Here is a 17,699-nt window from a genome sequence, read left to right on the forward strand (position 1 = left end):
TTGTAACACCGTCGTAACGTGTATTATTAATTTATTATAACGACTAAAGATGTCTTTGAGACAAGGAAGAGCAAGCTTTCCCGATCCCCATTCCCACGAAATGGCTTGGAGATTCTCCGATCCCCATTCACAGCATAGGGTAATAGGGGTAGAGATTTGGATAGAATCGAGGATGGAGAATATAATCTCAATCCCCAGCTTCGTGACGACAGGGGTGGTAGGAAATTTATAGGAACTGGGTTCTCGTAGAAAATTGATATCACAGTGTAGTCTCCATATTTGGTGAGGGGGGATGGAGATTTGGGTAGGATCGAGGACGGAGAATATAATCTCAGGAAAAAAAAATCTCTCCCTATTTTTCATTGTTGGAGTCCACGTAGGACCCCGACCTCGTAGGTTAAATGAACAACTCTTTAACTTAACCCAATGAATTCAATTGATTATGGTACTAATAATCGACAAGATTCATTGAATTATGAACACTAATCTGATTTGGATTCTAATCTAATTTGTATTAAAAAAAGAATATATTTTTCGAAGCTGAACTTTAAAATGTATTTATTATTCCAAAAACAAAATCTCATCAACCATTAATTAAGTTTTGATTAATTATTAATTGCTTCATTTGGAGGGTTGTGTTCATAAAGGCACATGCATGTTCTTCAATAACATAACCATCTCAAGCTTTTGATGCCATCTTGGTTTGTGTATTCAAATTATTGCTCCAAAAAATAACTCAAAATTTGCAGACAATAATACTAACAAATGTAATATATTTGTGGACAATTAATCCTAATCCTAAAACTCTCTCTGCTAATCAATCTTCGACGAACACTTTAGAGTCCCAAAAGCACGTAATATAGTATCGTTATCGGTAAGGCAATCAGCATCCCGAATATGACCCTGCACACACCAAAGTTTATATCAGTGACGATCAGAAAATGATATCTATGTTCTTTTGAAAGCAAGTAAAACTCACGCCGTGCTGAGTATATCTGCATGAACGTTGTACTCCTTGGCAAACACGAATGGAACGATCCCTTGTGGAAGCGCAGCTTGAACGATAGCAACATGAAGAAGAACGCCACGCAGACCAACTGCAATGGAAGTTGCAGCCATCACAGCTGGGCCTGTCAAGAACCTCACTGCCATTGAAAACGTTGCCACTGATTTCCCACAAGCTATGATCTTTGGTTGTAATGCCATGAACAAACCTGCAAAAGGGTATGAATCAATTGAGTTCAAGGTAATGAAAAGAAGAGAGGGAAGTAGATTGATGAATACCAAGGCTGAACATAGCCATTCCCAAGCCAGCATCTGATAGAATTGATATCGATCCTTTGATGATGGTAGGCATTTCAATGTGCCATCGGTATGAAACGAGGGACCAAATAACACCGATGAGACTAGAATATGTGTTGGGATTTCGGATGAGCTTTCTCCAAACCATGATGAGTATGAGGCGAGTCATGACACTTGCAGGAGGCATGTGTTGTTTATTGTTCTTCTGTTCATAATCTCCATCTTCTATGTTCATCTTCTTCTGAAAATCATTGTATGAAGATCCATTGTTATTCCCTTTGAATCTCTTCTTTGATCCTTCTTCCATGGATTCTTCATCTCTGTTCTTCCTTCCTGGACTCATATTGGCTATCACCTCTTGTAGCCCTGCATTCCCACGTAAAAAAACGTCACTTTTGATTTAGGATACGACTCCATTGGAATGAGGCCTAACCATGAGAGTTTATCTCAAAGTGGATAATATCGTATCGTATCAAAGTGGATAACATGGTATCATAGTCATGCCTTTAACTTAGTTATGTCAATAGAATCCTCAAATGTCGAACAAAGAAGTTGTGAGACTCGAAAGTGTAGTCAAAAGTGACTCAAGTGTCGAACAAAGGGGGTACTTTGTTCGAGAACTCCAGAGAAAGAGTTGAGCCTCAATTAAGGGAAGGTTGTTCCAGGACTCCACAAAGGGTGTACTTTGATCGAGAACTCGAGAGAATGAGTCAAGCCTCAATTAAGGGAAGGCTGTTCCAGGGCTCCACAAAGGGTGCACTTTGTTCGAGGACTTCAGAGAATGAGTCAAGCCTCGATTAAGGAGAGGCTATTTGAGGGCTCCACAAAGGGTGTACTTTGTTCAAGGACTCCAGACAAGGAGTCGAGCCTTGATTAAGGGGAGACTGTTCGAGGGCACCATAGGCCTCGGGGGAGCCTCTATATTGTACTTTGTTCAATGCTACAATTACATCTCCATTAGTATATGCCCTTTTGGAGAAGAAACCCAAAGCAAAGTCAAGAGAGCTTACACTCAAAGTGGACAATATCACACCATTGTGAAGAGTCGTTATTCCTAACACAAGAAAGTTTCGTTCTTTCTCTTACCTTTTGCAGCTATGGCTTCTTGTTGAGCTTTAGAAGCGTCGACCGCAGCAAAATCCGAGGCGGTGGCGGCTCTATTAACAGCATGTTTACCCTCCGAGACAGGGGAAGCACTTGAACTCCAAACAAACATATGCAGCTCCTTGTTGTTACCAGTAGAGTTCGCAGCTCCATGGCAGCTGCTGCTGCCATTCTGATCTTTCTTCTTCATTTGACCACCACTCGAAGACCCTGAAAACATGGGATTCGGCGGCGGATAAGACGGCATAGATCCACCATTAAAAAGCTCTCCACTCATACTCCTCCCTCCCCTTTTCTTCTTCAACATCTCCTCATCAAAGTTCGACGTTCTTGGCGTTGCTCCTTTCGATGATTGCAACGAGTAAACTTCGCCTAAATCAATCAAAAAACAACCAAATTCAGCTCAAATCCATAGATCAAACTAAAAAAAACCCATTTTTTTTTTTTACCTTGAAAACTGTTCGTGTAGCCATGTTTAGGACTAGGAGCTTTACTAGCAAACATGGCGTAAAAATCCGTCTGGTTGAAGCTAGAAGCTCTAGGCGTTGGCTCTCTAGATGATTGAACAGAATAAATCTCAACCCCCGTAAGATTTGAAGCTCTAGGAGTCATGGAAGTCAACGAATTCAAACCATGAGATTTATTAAAAGAAGAAACCATTGAAGAAGCTGCCGATCTTCTAACCACAACATGAAGCTTCCCATCATCACCAATCTCAGCATCCGCTTGCAATTGCTCTCTTCCATTCAACGAAACCACATCGGAATCGACACGAAACGATGTAATCGAACCAGCTGTTTCAGGGAACTGCTCTGTTATCAGAAGCTTAGCTCCTCTGTATTCGAACATGAACAGCATTAAAGTATACCAAATTATACTCTGCAAGACAACAATTTGGACCATTAAATTGCCGGAGAAATCGCCATACATAGCTTTGAGAAGAGGGATTCCCATAACGAGAGTGTTGGGAAGAGTGGAGAGTGAAAACAGAGTGATCATCCATTCGAGAGTCCCCTGTTTTGTGAAGCTCTGCCACAGAAACAGAGCAAATAAGATGACGATTTTTTGGAGGGAATCTGCTGCGATGAATTGGTAATTCATCGCGTATGGATCGTTGGAGGAGATGAAATGGAAGGAAAGTAATGGAACGGCGAAGACGGCGACGAAACGGTTGATGCCGGAGCATTGATCGGGAGTGAAGATTTTCCACCATTTTACAGAGCCGTAAGCTAAGATCATTGCGACATACAGTGGGACAATGGCGGCGAAGACATCGTATATGTCTTTTCCGGTGATCATTTTTTATTTCAGAAGAAAAACAAGAAGAAATTGGGAGATGGGTTTGTCTGATTTTGTGTTCTTCCTCTGTTTTTGAGTTACATGAGGAAATTGGAGGAGAGGGAGGAGAGAAAGAAGGTGGGGATTGTGTGTACTTATAGGAGAGGTGGGTGTACGACGGTGAAGAGGCGGGGATCGGTGGTTCGCGGTGGAGGGGTGGAGAAAGGACAGGATTATTAAAATAATCGAAGAAGATCAGAGATTGTCGTTGAGGAAGGAAGAAACAGGAAAGTCGGCGGCACAGAAGGAGCTAGAGAGAGAGCACATGAGAGTTACAGGCATATTGGCAGTGATCCACGCCATTGTTTGTTGGAACACTTGGGTTTGTTTATTTGTATATTCAAATCTTTGGTGGTGGGACTTGAGCCCTTCAATTTGCTCCTCTTAATTATCACTTCTTTCGATTCTTCTTTGGGTTTTGGAGATACACCCAATCTACCCACGCACATGCTTTTCTATGTAATTTCTTTTAGTTCATATGGAGTGAGTAGATCCCACGTTAGCTTCGATACTCGTAAATGTTTGAGCTTAACTCATAAGTGTCTTCTCCCATATTAATTGGAGAGAGGAATGAGTGTTAGCGAGGACGCTGGCCCCGAAGTAGATTGTGTGATCTCACCTCGGTTGGAGAGGGAATGAAGTATTATAAGGGTGTGTGAAAACCTCTCACTAGCATTAGGGTTTTAAAAACCTTGAAGAGAATCTCGAAGAAGAAAGTCCAAAGAAGACATGTCTACTGCAGTGAGTTTGAGCTGTTACATTTACTATGGTTGTTGTGGAACAGAGGAGGTCTTCATTTGGAAGGTATGTCATTATCCGCTTCTATTAAGATGTACTTGTCTAACTCGCTTCAAATTTCTTGGTGTAGTGACTACTGATTTGTTCTCGATCTACTAGTTCGAACGCTTGAATCTATTTCCCTGCAAACAACCAAGACTTGAGTTGCATGTGGAGAAATTATTCTGAATCTGAATTAGCACCTCACCAGCAACATGGTCATGTTACCTAGGATGCTCTGTTTAGGGTTTAATGAGTCATTCCAACATGTTTTGTTATATTCACTCACATGCCTCCTAAGAAAACTACTCGGAGATCACCCAATATAGAATTTCTCAAGTAAAACAGTCTTAATCACGGAGTTTCTATAATTGAGTCATCGAAAACAAAGTGCGTCTTATTGGTATAAGTAGTGACTTCCAATTCTTTTAAAACTTTCTTAATCATTATATTCTCAAAATCACTCTTGTTTGACTTCAGTTCGTCGTTCATGTACCACTCATTTATTTGTGCACACCATAAAATTATATTTTTTTTAGTAGAAACTAAAATAATACTTAAAAATAATAAATAATAAATCATTTTGACTTAATACCATAAGAAGAAAGTAAGATATTTTGTAAATACCTATAAAGATATGTTGATATTTCAAACATAATAAGACCGTTGAATTTAATGGAGAAGAAGGAGAGCAGGTTGCACATAAAACAAGGTACAAATTTAATGTTCTATTTTTTTTTTCAAATTTTGTTAATATTTTCACACTTGAGATTTAATAATATTTTTAAATATTATATCATTTTATCCTTCAATTTATATAGAGGAAGATATACCTTTTTTGTGATTTGATTATTTCAAAATAAATAAATAAAATAATATGTTTTTTTTATTTATTTTAAAGATAAATAGAAAGAGAATATATTCTTTGTCTCGTCTTTAGTTAAAAAAATGTTAGATATTTATATTCATATAAATATTTTAATGCCATTTTCTGTTTCATATATATTTTTTTCAAAGAAGAAAAGGAATGACCCGATCCAAATGGATTCAGTGAAGTCCAAAAGGCCCATTAAACTTACTAGGAGCAGATATTGTCCACTTTAATCTATTACGTATCACTCAGTCTCACAGTTTTACAACACATATGCTGAGCAGAGATTTCCATATTTTTATAAAAAAATAATTTGTTCCCCTTTTCACAGTATTCTAAAAAAATATTATAAAAAATGTCTAAAATAATAAAATACGGAGAGAATAATAGGTAATAAGGAGTAAAATGAAAAGGGTGTAATTTATAATTTATTTTAAAAAATAATTAAAAAAAATATGGAAAATGCTTAAAATGAATTAATATTTTTTCAAAAATGTGTATAAAAGACGATATCAAATAAAGAAATTTATGGCATTTTAAAAACAATATCTATTTGTTTATTTAAACAGAATATAAAAATTATTCTTAAAAAAAAAAAGAATAAAATCACCTCCATAATGTAGACTTTTAATCAAATCAACTGTTGACTTTTTTTAAAAAAAAATTGACTTTTAATAGAATAATTTTATATATAGTTTTAAAAATTTATGCTTTTAGTCAAATCAAAGGTTTGGAATTTTCATATTCCACAAAGTCACTAAATAAGATTTTTCTACTTAAATCCGATTCCATAATTGACTTTTAAGAAGGTAATATATGCGTTAAGGATTTAAATTAAGAGTGGAGAATATTATTAGTGGAAACATACTTTCATATTTAACTTTTTATTTTTAAATTTAACATTTTTTTCTTCAGGGATTCTTAAATATTTTATTTATTTAAATTAATAAAAATATTCATAAATTTTGTATTTTGTCTAAAATAGATTTAAATGTTTGAAGCGTTAATATGGGGACAAAAATGTCTATTTACACCTCATAAATTATCTACAAATATTTTAATATTACTCCAAAAAATTACTGAAATATTATGTGTATTTTTTAAACATGGTACTGTGTTAAATGTACTTTTTTTATTTTTTAAAAAAATTTAAAGGTATTTTTATGATTTACCTATAATAATACATTTTTAATTAAAATATATAATATTATATTCTTTTTTTTAATCTCAAATTTTAAATCGGAATAGCACGTTAAATATATGGAGCCTTTTTTTTTTTATAAATATTTATTGTGATTTTTGTGATTAAATTCAAATTGATGTGAAGAAAGAAAAATAAAAAAGAATAAGTTGACTTTGTAATTTAATAGAATAGAATATATTAGGAAAAACTAATTAAATATTAATATCGTGGACAGGAAAATAATAATAATAATAATAATAAAATTTAAAAAAATAATAAAGTTTGGAAAGTAGAAATATCTAGTCTAGGTTTACGTGTGTCAACACTTTGAGTTACTTCTTGCATGTGCGTTATAAAAACTTTATTTTAAAATTTTAACATATGGTTTTATATCCTTCACTTGTCATACCTAAACCTAGTAGGTCAACCGTTTCACCTAATTAGCCGCCCCCGTTCTCTCTTTTGTCTCTACACCATTAAAATTTAGGGCTTTCTTGCAACTAAGTTAGTCTGGTTGGGCTTGTCTATCGTAGGGGTAGTAGATATTGTCATTACGTATCGTTGTCAGCCTCACAGTTTAAAATGCGTCTACTAGGGAGAGGTTTTCACACACTTATAAAAAATGCTTTGTTTCCCTCTACAACCGTTACGAGATCTCACATTTATATAACTTTTTTAGGTTTTTTCGTCTACTCCTTTTCGAAATAGGTCAAAAAGGGATCAATCTAAACAGAGACAAAATCGCACGAATTAGGGGCACATTGACCCGAGGTATCTTCTCTCCTTCATTGTTTATGGGTCGATCTCTCAGTGATTTTTTTCCTAAACTTATAACGAATTCAACCAAATCAGGGGTAGTTTAGACATAGCATTCGTTAACTTCCATGCAATTATTTAATAATCTAAATTAAAAAAACCCACTTGATTAAATTAATTTATAGGATGCTAATTACATAATTGCCATTGACCTTATAAAAAATATTTATTTATTTTTGGGGCAAGCTGTTTTCTTATAAGATTAAAGGTGGAAATTAATTAATTTCAGTTTTTTCGCATTTGGCAATTTGTTATTTTTATAATATTATTTTAAATTTTTTTGTTTAATTTCTCGGTGGTTCCTTTAGTGCTGTTTGAACTTAATGATTAAGAATATGTGCATGCGATGTAAAGTCATCTCCTTTATGCAATATTCACTTTTTTTTCATACCATCCCCACTTGCATTATAAAATAATTTTAAATAAATTAATAAATAAAATTTACGAATTTATTTGACGTAAAATTGAAAATTTATAAATATTAAAGGTGAGATCTCAATACGTAACGGACCAACGCAGACAATATCTGCTAGCAATAGATTTGAGCTACAGTACGCCTCGAAGGGAGTAGATCCCATATTGGTTTGAGAAAGACTGACGATGATACATAACTAGTCAAAAGGACAATATCTGTTACACGTAATAAATCTTATAAAATCTTAAAAGTAGAAAATTTCCATTTACTTAAGGTAAGTCAAATTTCAACTTCTTCTAGAAGCAAATTAACAAAGACCTCCAATTTAAAATTAAAATAAAAAAACAAATATTTTAATTGAAAAAAAAAAGAAACCCCTCGACTTTGGCAATTGTCAAGGTTGACCAAAACAAAAGGCGAACTTTCGAAGGCTTGGCCTGCACAACTTGACTTGAATTGGAGTTTATAATGACGTCAAAAATAAATAATAAATTTAAATTCACAATTTAACCCAATCTAAATATTATAATAAAAATTTAAATTTTAGTAAAAACTAATAATTTGAAAAGGAGACTTTTTTATTATTTTTTTATTTTATCTTGTCTGTCTTCCACAAATATGAAAATAAATAAATATTTATTCAACTAATTGCGTTGACCAAATATCCATTGACTTTCGTTCCTTTTCCTTTTATAAAAAACCGTCTTTCTTTCTCCCCTTCTCCCCTACCCTCTCCACTTCTCTCAGATTCCGATTATCTTCTAATCCCATGGCCGTCGACCTCGCAGCGTTTCCGGCCACCATTGACGACCAAACCGCCATCCAAGATGCCGCCTCCGCCAGTTTACAGAGCATGGAGAATCTAATCCGTCTCTTATCCAAACAACAACCCACTCAAAAAATCGCCGATCTCGATTGCTCTCAAGTCACCGATTTCACCGTCTCCAAATTCAAGCGATTCATTTCCCTCCTCAACCGCACCGGCCACGCTCGGTTCCGTCGCGGTTCTTCCTCTGTTTCCGATTCCTCTGTTTCCGTTCTCAATTCTCTCGATCCACTTCCCAGTTCCTCCACTATTGACTTCCTTAAATCGCCCGATTCCAAGACTCCGACTGAGTCCACTACGACGTCGTCTCTCATGTCCACGATCACCGGCGACGGCAGCGTTTCCAACGAAAAGCTTGGTCTGTCACTATTCACGCCGCCACCGCCGGCGGTTTCCTCCGGTAAACCGCCCCTGTCGGCGAAGAGAAAGTGCGATGATAGCCCTAGATTTGGTTGCAAGATCAATTCCAAGGAGTGTCACTGCGCGAAGCGAAGGTACCGATTTTGCGATTAATTATCTGAAACGGGAAATTCTTTGTTTTACAAATCTGGGTTTTGTTAATTTGGATTTGAATTTGATTTATTTAGGAAATCGGGAGTGAAAAAGATCGTACGAGTTCCGGCGATCAGTTCTAAAATCGCCGAGATACCTTCCGACGAGTATTCTTGGAGAAAGTACGGCCAAAAGCCCATCAAAGGCTCGCCGTATCCGAGGTATATTCTAAATTTCATCTTCAATTTCAAGATTTAATCAAATAAAATAAAAATAAATTATTAATTTGGGTAATTTTCATAACATAAAAGAATTAATTTTAATGGTTTTTTGGATTTCTTTTGCAGAGGTTATTACAGATGCAGCGCCGTCAAAGGATGTCCGGCGAGGAAAAAAGTTGAAAGAGCTCGCGATGATCCGGCGATGCTCGTCGTAACTTACGACGGAGATCACCGACACCCGCCGGCCACGGTGCCGAGAGCGGTGGCCGATGCCAGCGTGGGTTTCGTTTCCCAGACGTGTTGAATGACAAACTTGTCGGGGTTTCAACGCTACCGATTGGGCTGTGACTCGAGAATCAAAAGTCAAATCTTTGATAAAGTCAAACTTAGCCTCGGAGTACCCGAAACGATTGGCTTGTTCAGAAAGTCAAAGCAAGATACAATCACGTCGAATCTCTAGAAGACTTCATGGTGGAAGGGTATCGATGTAATTTTGATTAAAGAAAGGGGTTTTTTTGGTATTATATTTAGTTGAAAGCTAATTTGACGGTCACGATACGGGTCCCACATGATTGGACTTTTACTTAATTTTTTTATTTAATAAAAAAGGTTATAATAATACTATACATGGTTGGAAATTTATAGCTTCATATTAATTTCATTTTAGCTGTCAATTTAAAATATATTTATTATAAATTTCCTTTTTACAATTTTTTAAATTTTAGGTCAACAAGGAAAAATAAAATATATGTTAAAATATTTCCAAAACATCCCATTTTTAGTTGAATTAAATATCACATTTAACATATATTTCAAAAATAAGCAATATTTGTATTGTTTTTAAAAGTGTTTTTTCATAAATTAAAAATATTTAAAAAAAAACCATGCATTTAGTCATATATTTAAAATAATTAAAAGCACTTTAAATTTTATTTTTAGAAGAAAAACTTAATTAATTATATTTTCCACGTCACTATTCCTTTGTTGGGCTTAAGATGTTATGGGCCTTTGAAAATTTAGACTTCTAGTTGGGCCCTTCCATTAGGATTTGGACTTTTAAAGGTGACGTCATTTATTATTATTATTTTTTAATTTAGAAATATTACCTTATAAACCTTATTTTCATATATGTATTTTTTTTTTAAAAAAAAAAACATAATTTTTGAAGTTCGGTTAAGAATTCAAATATATATCGAGATTAAAAAAAAAAAGATCGTATGGAATTTATTAATGATTATAACTCTTAATTTTTTACGATAATGTTTTCGGGATTTCATCTCTACGATATTTTTTTTATTACAAAAAATGATTTTTTTTTTTAGTATAGTTTGAAAATTTTAAAATTCAGTTAAACCGTTGAAAAGAAATGGACAAGTTTCATAGGATGCTTTAACGGTCTCCTTCAACATAATATTGTGTATAAAAATTATTTGGTATTTGTATAAATTATATATTTTAATTTAGTTTCTTTCTCTTTGAATCGCATTGGATTCTCATATTCGAGAACGACTTGTAGTGGACACTTCAAAGATCTCAATTTGCCTTAATGATATACACGTATGTCGTACGTAACTACTCTTTGAGCTCCACAAAGCTCCTTTCGTAAGTTTCAATGGAGTGAAAGGCTTCCTTTTCGTCGTTTAGTTGTTTTACCCCTATAATTATATCTTTCACCTTAGCTACCATTGATTCTCTAATGATCGTGCGGATACGACCCAAACTTTTCCGTCTGATTAGGGTTTTTTTGGTTAGGGTTTCGGTTATACGGTCGTATAAATTATGAGTTGACTGGAAGAGATGAGGGGATGGCCATGGATATGAGTGGAAGCATAATAGAGACAAGCAGATGAAGAACCTTCATTTACTGGTCGTGTGCGTATCAGTCAGGTTAAAGGCTGCTCTTTGGCTTTGCCCTTTCTTCCATTTCTATCTCTTTCTTTTATCTTTTGTCTCATTTCTCATCACTCCTTCTCCAACCTTCCATTATCATTGTTGTTTTCGTCTTTGTTCGTTATGTCGTTATCGAACTCAAAAGTTTAAGGGTTTGTTTGGTCGACAATCTAGATAAGTTCTTACATAAACACGTGATTATGAGCTAAATTAATTAAGTTTAGGATGAGATGAGTCGACATGAGGTGCCAAACAACTTCGTCGGTAAGAACTATGGGGAGTTATTAATTTGTTATTCTTACGTACTTTTGATTCATTGAGATAGAATGTGAGATCCCACATCGGTTAGAGTAGAGAACAAAACATTACTTATAAAAGTGTGGAAACCTCTTCTACGTGTTTTAAAATCGTGAGGCTGACAGCGTTATGTAACAAGACAAAACTAACAATATCTATTAGTGGTGACTTCGGGCCATCACAAATGGTATAAGAGCCAGACACTAGGCACCATGCTTGTGAGGACATTTGGTCACTAAGAGAATGAATTGTGAGATCCCACATTGGTACAAAGCATTACTCATTAGGTATGGAAACCTCTCCCTTACAGACGCGTTTTAAAATCGTGAGGACGGACAATATCTGTTAGCAGTAGCCTCGGGATATTACAAATGGTATCAGAGCCAGACACCGAGCAGTATGCCAATAAGAATGCTGGGTCCACCGTTACTCATAAGGGTATGGAAACATCTCCCTATCAGACACGTTTTAAAACCGTGAGGCTAAAGACAATTCATAAATGACCAAAGTGGACAGTACTAGTAATGGGTTTGAGCTATTACATAAAACCCTTTCACTTGAATCATTATAGCAGACTTTCGTGTTTGTTCGATCAACACAAGCTCATACCATTACACTCACGAATGGAATCTTTACAAACCTCGATTAGTCTTTAAAAGATAAACTACCCGCGTTGCAGTGTCGGGTCGATGAAAACTTAAGACAATGGTTCTCTCTCTCTCTCTCTCCAAACCCCATCTATTTTGGTTGAACCAAAAAAGAAAGAGTCATGATCTCTCTATCCCACCGAATTACATCGCCCCCACCCACGTCTCTCTCACATATCTGTCTCTCTTTCAGCACCTCTCATCATCACCATTTCAATTGCCTTTAGCACGCCATTTTCTCTCTCATTCTTTCTCTCTCCTTCCGCCATTAAAACCTGGATCACCGGAGAAGGAGAGGAACCCCACAATTTGAGTTTCTGCAAAATGGGTATGGAGGTTATGGATGAATTCCGGCCACTTACCCCTTTAAGATTAACACCATCCCTTCAAATCCCCATAGAAAGAAGAGATTTTCAAGAACAACAACCAGAAGAATGCCAGACTCCGACAGCCGCCGGCAGCCGCCTGAAGCCGACCATGGAATGTCCTCCGGCGCCGAAGAAACCTCGACCTCCTCGAAGAAAATTGAACTTTCAACCGCGGTCGTTCTTTGAAGCTCCTCAAGATCTCAAGTGTGTGTATTTTGAGCTTCAATTTCCCTCCAAGAAGATCAAATCCATTTCCACGTGATCTTTGTACTATTAACATTCTCTCATTTATGCTTCTTCTTCTTCTTTCTAATTTGTTCAAAATCTTTTCCATTGATTAGCATGGCTGTGTAGAGTTTGAATTATATACTCCTAAAGATTAGTTTTTTTTAGTTCATCATCCTTGGAAGTAATGATATCTTGTTCAAGTTGATATTTTCTCGAAGAATGTAACACCACAAGCTCACCGCTAGTAGATATTGTCTTCTTTGGACTTTTCCTTATTGGCACACTGCCTTGTGTCCACCCCGCTTCGGGGCTCAGCCTCCTCACTGACACATCACTCAGTGTGTGTCTCTGATACCATTTGCAACAGGTTTTGTGGGATCTCCCAATCCACCCCTTTTAGAGCTCAGCTCCTTGTTGGCACACTGTCTCGTGTCTACCCCGCTTCGGGGCTCAACCTCCACGTTGACACATTGTCTAGTGTGTGTCTCTGATACCATTTGCAATGAGCTTTGTAGGATCTCCCAATCCACACCCTTTCAGGGCCCAACGTCCTTGCTAGCGGGCTTTGTGGGATTTCCCAATCCACTCACCTTCAAGGCTCGGTGTCTTTTGCTGGCACACCGTCTCGTGTCCACCCCGCTTCGGGACTCAACCTCTTTACTGACATATCACTCAGTACATGGCTCTGATACCATTTGTAACAGCCCAAGCTCATCGTTAGTAGATATTGTCATCTTTAAACTTTTGTTTTTGGACTTTCGTTCAAAAATTTTAAAACGCTCTGTTATGGAGAGGTTTCATACACTTTCAAAAAGGGTTTTATCCATCCTTTTTGAATTTTTGGTAGATAGCAACCATTGCACTTTTGAAATGATTAATGTCATTTATGTTACTGTTTTTATTAATTGAATTCATGAATCTTATAATATTATCATTGATGTTTGAGGATTCCATGAAAAAAGTTCAAGAATTAAGACTTAAATTAAATCTTTTATTTTAATTAATTACTTTGTTTCACATCTATCTACGGATAAGCTTGCCTCGGTTAAAGTTGAGTTAGTTCGAGTTCAGTATGTACTTGGCGTAGCCACGACCTAATAAACCCTCGGAGAAATCTAATTCAAATTACTCCTAACCCTATTTGACCTAATTTAGAAGTTCAATGGAAGCAAAAGGAACGGTGTGGTTAGGCTTCAGGCTTTGGTTGAGATCGCTCGAAGGTAAATCCTTAATAGATAAGGATATGGTTGATATTGATAACAAACTTTTAATAGACAACGAACGAAGGTTGAACTTGGGTGGGGAGTGAGGGAGGGGGACGAATGAAGGAAGCAACACGATCAAAAATAAAGTAGAGTTAGCCAAAACAACCGATAACAAATCATTAGCCTTACAATAACAAAACGCTACGATTAGAGAAGTTAGAACTAAAGTCAAGGTCGGTCCCACCATGATCGAGGCAAGGTCAAAACCATAGCAATCGATTAATTTGTTGAGGAGCTCAAATTTGTGAAGCATAATCAAGAAAAAATAAGCAGCAGAAAGTCTTGGTCAATGCCGAGGTAGAAAGTTCATAATGGAAGGTCGATTTGCTAAAGCTTCAATACGAGTAGCGTCAAAAACTTCAAAACGATGGAATTAGTAGATTTTCCTTTTATTGACGGGATTATGAAAGTTGAACTACTAGTGAAGTTCAAAGTTCCATCGTAAGAGAAACCTTGTAAAGCATCCCGACACATCGTCGATGGATGGAACTCCATAGAAAAGATAAATTGGGTGAGTCGAGAAGTGGGTCGAGTTTGTGGATTAAAGTCGGTGGGGTTAGGAATCCCTGAGTTCGTATCGGGCCAAATCGGACAAAAAAAAAAATTAAAAAAAAAAAGAAGAAAAGATAATTATATATATATAAACTTAAAACTCTAATTTAGGATTAATTAAGATAATTATAAAGCTTTTACTGACGCTGACGTGGAAGTTTACGCCTTTCTTTTCACTCCACCTCCTCGCGGAGTCAAAAACAGGTAGGCGTCTCTTTGCTTCAAAAAAACAAAATTCCACCGTCGTCGCCGCCGATTTCTCTACCAAATCCCGGCACCTATTTTTCTGCGGATCCAAGCTTCAACACCTTCTTCTTCCTTCAACCCTAGATCTCCGTTTATTACAGAGAAAGATGGCGTACGTGGACCATGCGTTTTCGATAACAGACGAAGACATTATGATGGATTCTCCCTTCACCGTCAACAATCGGCCTCCTATCAAGGAGATCGCTCTTGCTGTTTCTCTTCTCTTTTTTGGAATGATTGGAATCATCGTTGGTATCTTCATGGCCAGTAATCGAGTCGGTGGTGATCGTGCTCACGGTACTTTTTTTTTTTTTTTTTTTTTGTCTGCTTTGTGTTCTTCTTCTAATTTTGCCCTAGTTCGAATGTTAATAAGTTTTGCTTTGTTCTTGATGATTTTCAGGGGTGTTCTTCTCGTTGTTGGGAGCTCTCTTGTTTATTCCGGGTTTCTATTACACGCGGATTGCTTACTATGCGTACAAGGGTTACAAGGGTTTCTCCTTCTCCAACATACCGCCTGTCTAAATCCTCCAAGTCCAACCACTTCTCTACACTTGTACATATTTTCTTCTCCAGATTTCTTCACTCTCTACGCTGTTCCCCCTCCCGCTTCTCCTTTGACTACAACTAACACTATCTGTTTACTATCGATGGAGTGTGAAGGATTGTATGTGAATTTGAGTTGTGCATTATCGACATAGTTATTCTTCTTTAAGCTTTACTTCCTAGTCGTCGTTCCTACAGGCGTTTCAATATACATGGCGAATTTCGGAGTATAATCGAGTCTTTTATCTATATAATCTGAAGTTTCATTACTTTCTTGCTCTAGTTTGATTGTTGATTTGAACAAATTCGAGTCTATAATGTGAAAAAATAATACAGATTTCAATTTATCTAGCCAGATTCAAGTCTCTCCAGGACTTACCTAGCTTTGGAAATATTAAAGAGGTATCCACTTTCTAAATGCACTTCAATTTTATTCTTGTTTTTTTATGAATTTTATATCAGTTTGATATCTATCTTCTGGAAATTAGTTGATACTTTGACATCCAGAATGCTGTCCGTTTGTCGCTGCCCATTGCTTGTCCCCTTATTGGTTGATGAATGAGATTAGCATTATAGATTTGTTGTGTTTATTCTCTTGGTCTTTGAGACACTTTGTAGAGTAATATGCAGGTTGCGAGAAGTCTATTGTTTTTGTGAAAGGACTTGTTGGCATGAAAAGAAAATGAAGACAATGGTAATTAGAAGCCCAAGTTCTGTCCTTGGGAAATATTCTCATTCTTCAGTTACTGGCATTTTTCCCCCCTTAAAACTAGACGTTTCTAGATCTTTTGTGTTCCATTATTTTCTGATTTGTACAAGACTGAAATACTAAGGAAATTTAGCTATACTATTGGATGACCTTGAGGTGAGCTGAGATGAATTGGGAGAAACAACCTCAGTATAATAAAATCGTGGACGAAAGCATTGAAGCTAGTTCAATTATACAAACATCTTATTTTCTATCCTAATGTTCTTGATGGTTAGAAACCTCTTGGTCGGGTGGATCTTTTGGCCTTGAATTTACTTGAGCATGTTGGTATTGAAAGAGCCAGCATGGAGGATGCAGTTGCAGTTAGGTGTCGTCATAGATTGAGAACATAAACCATAATCATTTTCCTTTCCCTCTTATTTGAGTTTTTGCTTATCTTTTCCGAAAAGATTGATCAAATCTCAATAATGCCTCCTTTGTAGGACAGGACAAACACAAACTCACTCAGGATATGGCTAGAAATCACCGTTGTTCTTGTTTGGCGAAATCACCCATCCACGACTCTCCATTCAGCAGGCCTACATGATGGTTGGTTTAGCTATTCTCCTGGATATTTAGTTTTCCTAGTACAAGAATAACGGTTTAGTGCTTTATTTTGAAGTCTATAGCCTTCAAAATTGCTGATGTGCTTTGTTGTTTGAAGAAAAATAGCCTGTTTATAGCCTTATAAAGTTCTCCTTGATGGCTTTAGCTTGTAGGATCTTTTCATCTTTAGAATCAATTTTTAGGGATTTCTGATGGTGGAGCTTCTGATGCGATCTTCCCCCTCCCTTCTTAGCCTCATTGCTCACATTTGATGTAGGCACTTCTCACACCCTCATTAGTGCATTATTTATTTCAAGGAGTAGAGGATATAGACCATATACGGTTGCCTTGTGCTGTTCAATTAACTAGGCCATTGATGAACCTTGATGATGATAGTGAGAATGAAGCATATCCTTTTTCTATCATTCGACATGGTCGATATCGAGTGTTTCCTGATCAAGTCTCCTTTCGAGTGTCGGAGATACCCATTCTTTAGCCTCTGTGTTCTCTTAATCCTTTAGTAAGCTATCTGCTAGATCAATGTAAGGAGCTTTGTAAAGAATCTGTACCAAAAGTATTGGGAGTTAAGTATCTGCTAGAATTAATTACACACTTTAATGGGTTAGTTTTGTGGCATTGTCAATCAAATTTATATTCGTAGTTGTTTCAATAATATGCCTGCCCCCATGTTTAGATGCATCTGGAAGGTGGTTGGAGGAGTTAAGTATCTCGTTGGTGGGGGGGTTGGTCTTTCCTAAACCATTGAATGCAGTACAAATTTGATGCACCGAGGCATTTGGACTGGAAAAGGGTTCTCATTGAAATTTAAATGGAGTCATTTGGAATTCTCTGTCCTTTAATTTTCAAGCAAGAATCCCATTTTCAGTCAATTTTGAAACCACTGGTATTGAGGCCATGAATCCAGGGGCTGGGACACTCCGTTCACCATGCAGGTAGTCCATACCAGTATGTATGCCAGTTGAGCATTCATTCATTAGTACATTACAAAGATTTCACTTTTAAA

The 17,699-nt window shown here is 36.5% G+C and overlaps 3 protein-coding genes across 3 annotated transcripts; 2 read left to right on the forward strand and 1 right to left on the reverse strand.

Moving 5' to 3' along the window:
- Positions 1 to 616: 616 nt before the first annotated feature.
- EIR1 (Auxin efflux carrier family protein) lies at positions 617 to 4,047 on the reverse strand. The gene is made up of 5 exons (XM_023675862.2): positions 2,856 to 4,047; positions 2,389 to 2,778; positions 1,285 to 1,668; positions 980 to 1,214; positions 617 to 903 (listed from the first exon to the last, which is right to left on the reverse strand). Exons 1-5 carry the CDS (start codon positions 3,703 to 3,705, stop codon positions 837 to 839), a joined length of 1,926 nt encoding a protein of 641 aa, XP_023531630.2. The 5' UTR covers positions 3,706 to 4,047; the 3' UTR covers positions 617 to 836.
- A 4,466-nt stretch (positions 4,048 to 8,513) lies between these two features.
- LOC111793702 (putative WRKY transcription factor 11) lies at positions 8,514 to 9,987 on the forward strand. Its single transcript, XM_023675708.2, has 3 exons — positions 8,514 to 9,126; positions 9,220 to 9,345; positions 9,472 to 9,987. Exons 1-3 carry the CDS (start codon positions 8,576 to 8,578, stop codon positions 9,647 to 9,649), a joined length of 855 nt encoding a protein of 284 aa, XP_023531476.2. The 5' UTR covers positions 8,514 to 8,575; the 3' UTR covers positions 9,650 to 9,987.
- A 4,782-nt stretch (positions 9,988 to 14,769) lies between these two features.
- Positions 14,770 to 15,556, forward strand: LOC111792268 (uncharacterized). Its single transcript, XM_023673631.2, has 2 exons — positions 14,770 to 15,135; positions 15,239 to 15,556. Exons 1-2 carry the CDS (start codon positions 14,946 to 14,948, stop codon positions 15,358 to 15,360), a joined length of 312 nt encoding a protein of 103 aa, XP_023529399.1. The 5' UTR covers positions 14,770 to 14,945; the 3' UTR covers positions 15,361 to 15,556.
- Positions 15,557 to 17,699: the final 2,143 nt, after the last annotated feature.

This window comes from Cucurbita pepo, chromosome 4 (genome assembly GCF_057944985.1).
Source record: "Cucurbita pepo subsp. pepo isolate OVF chromosome 4, ASM5794498v1, whole genome shotgun sequence".
Taxonomy (NCBI): Eukaryota; Viridiplantae; Streptophyta; class Magnoliopsida; order Cucurbitales; family Cucurbitaceae; genus Cucurbita; species Cucurbita pepo.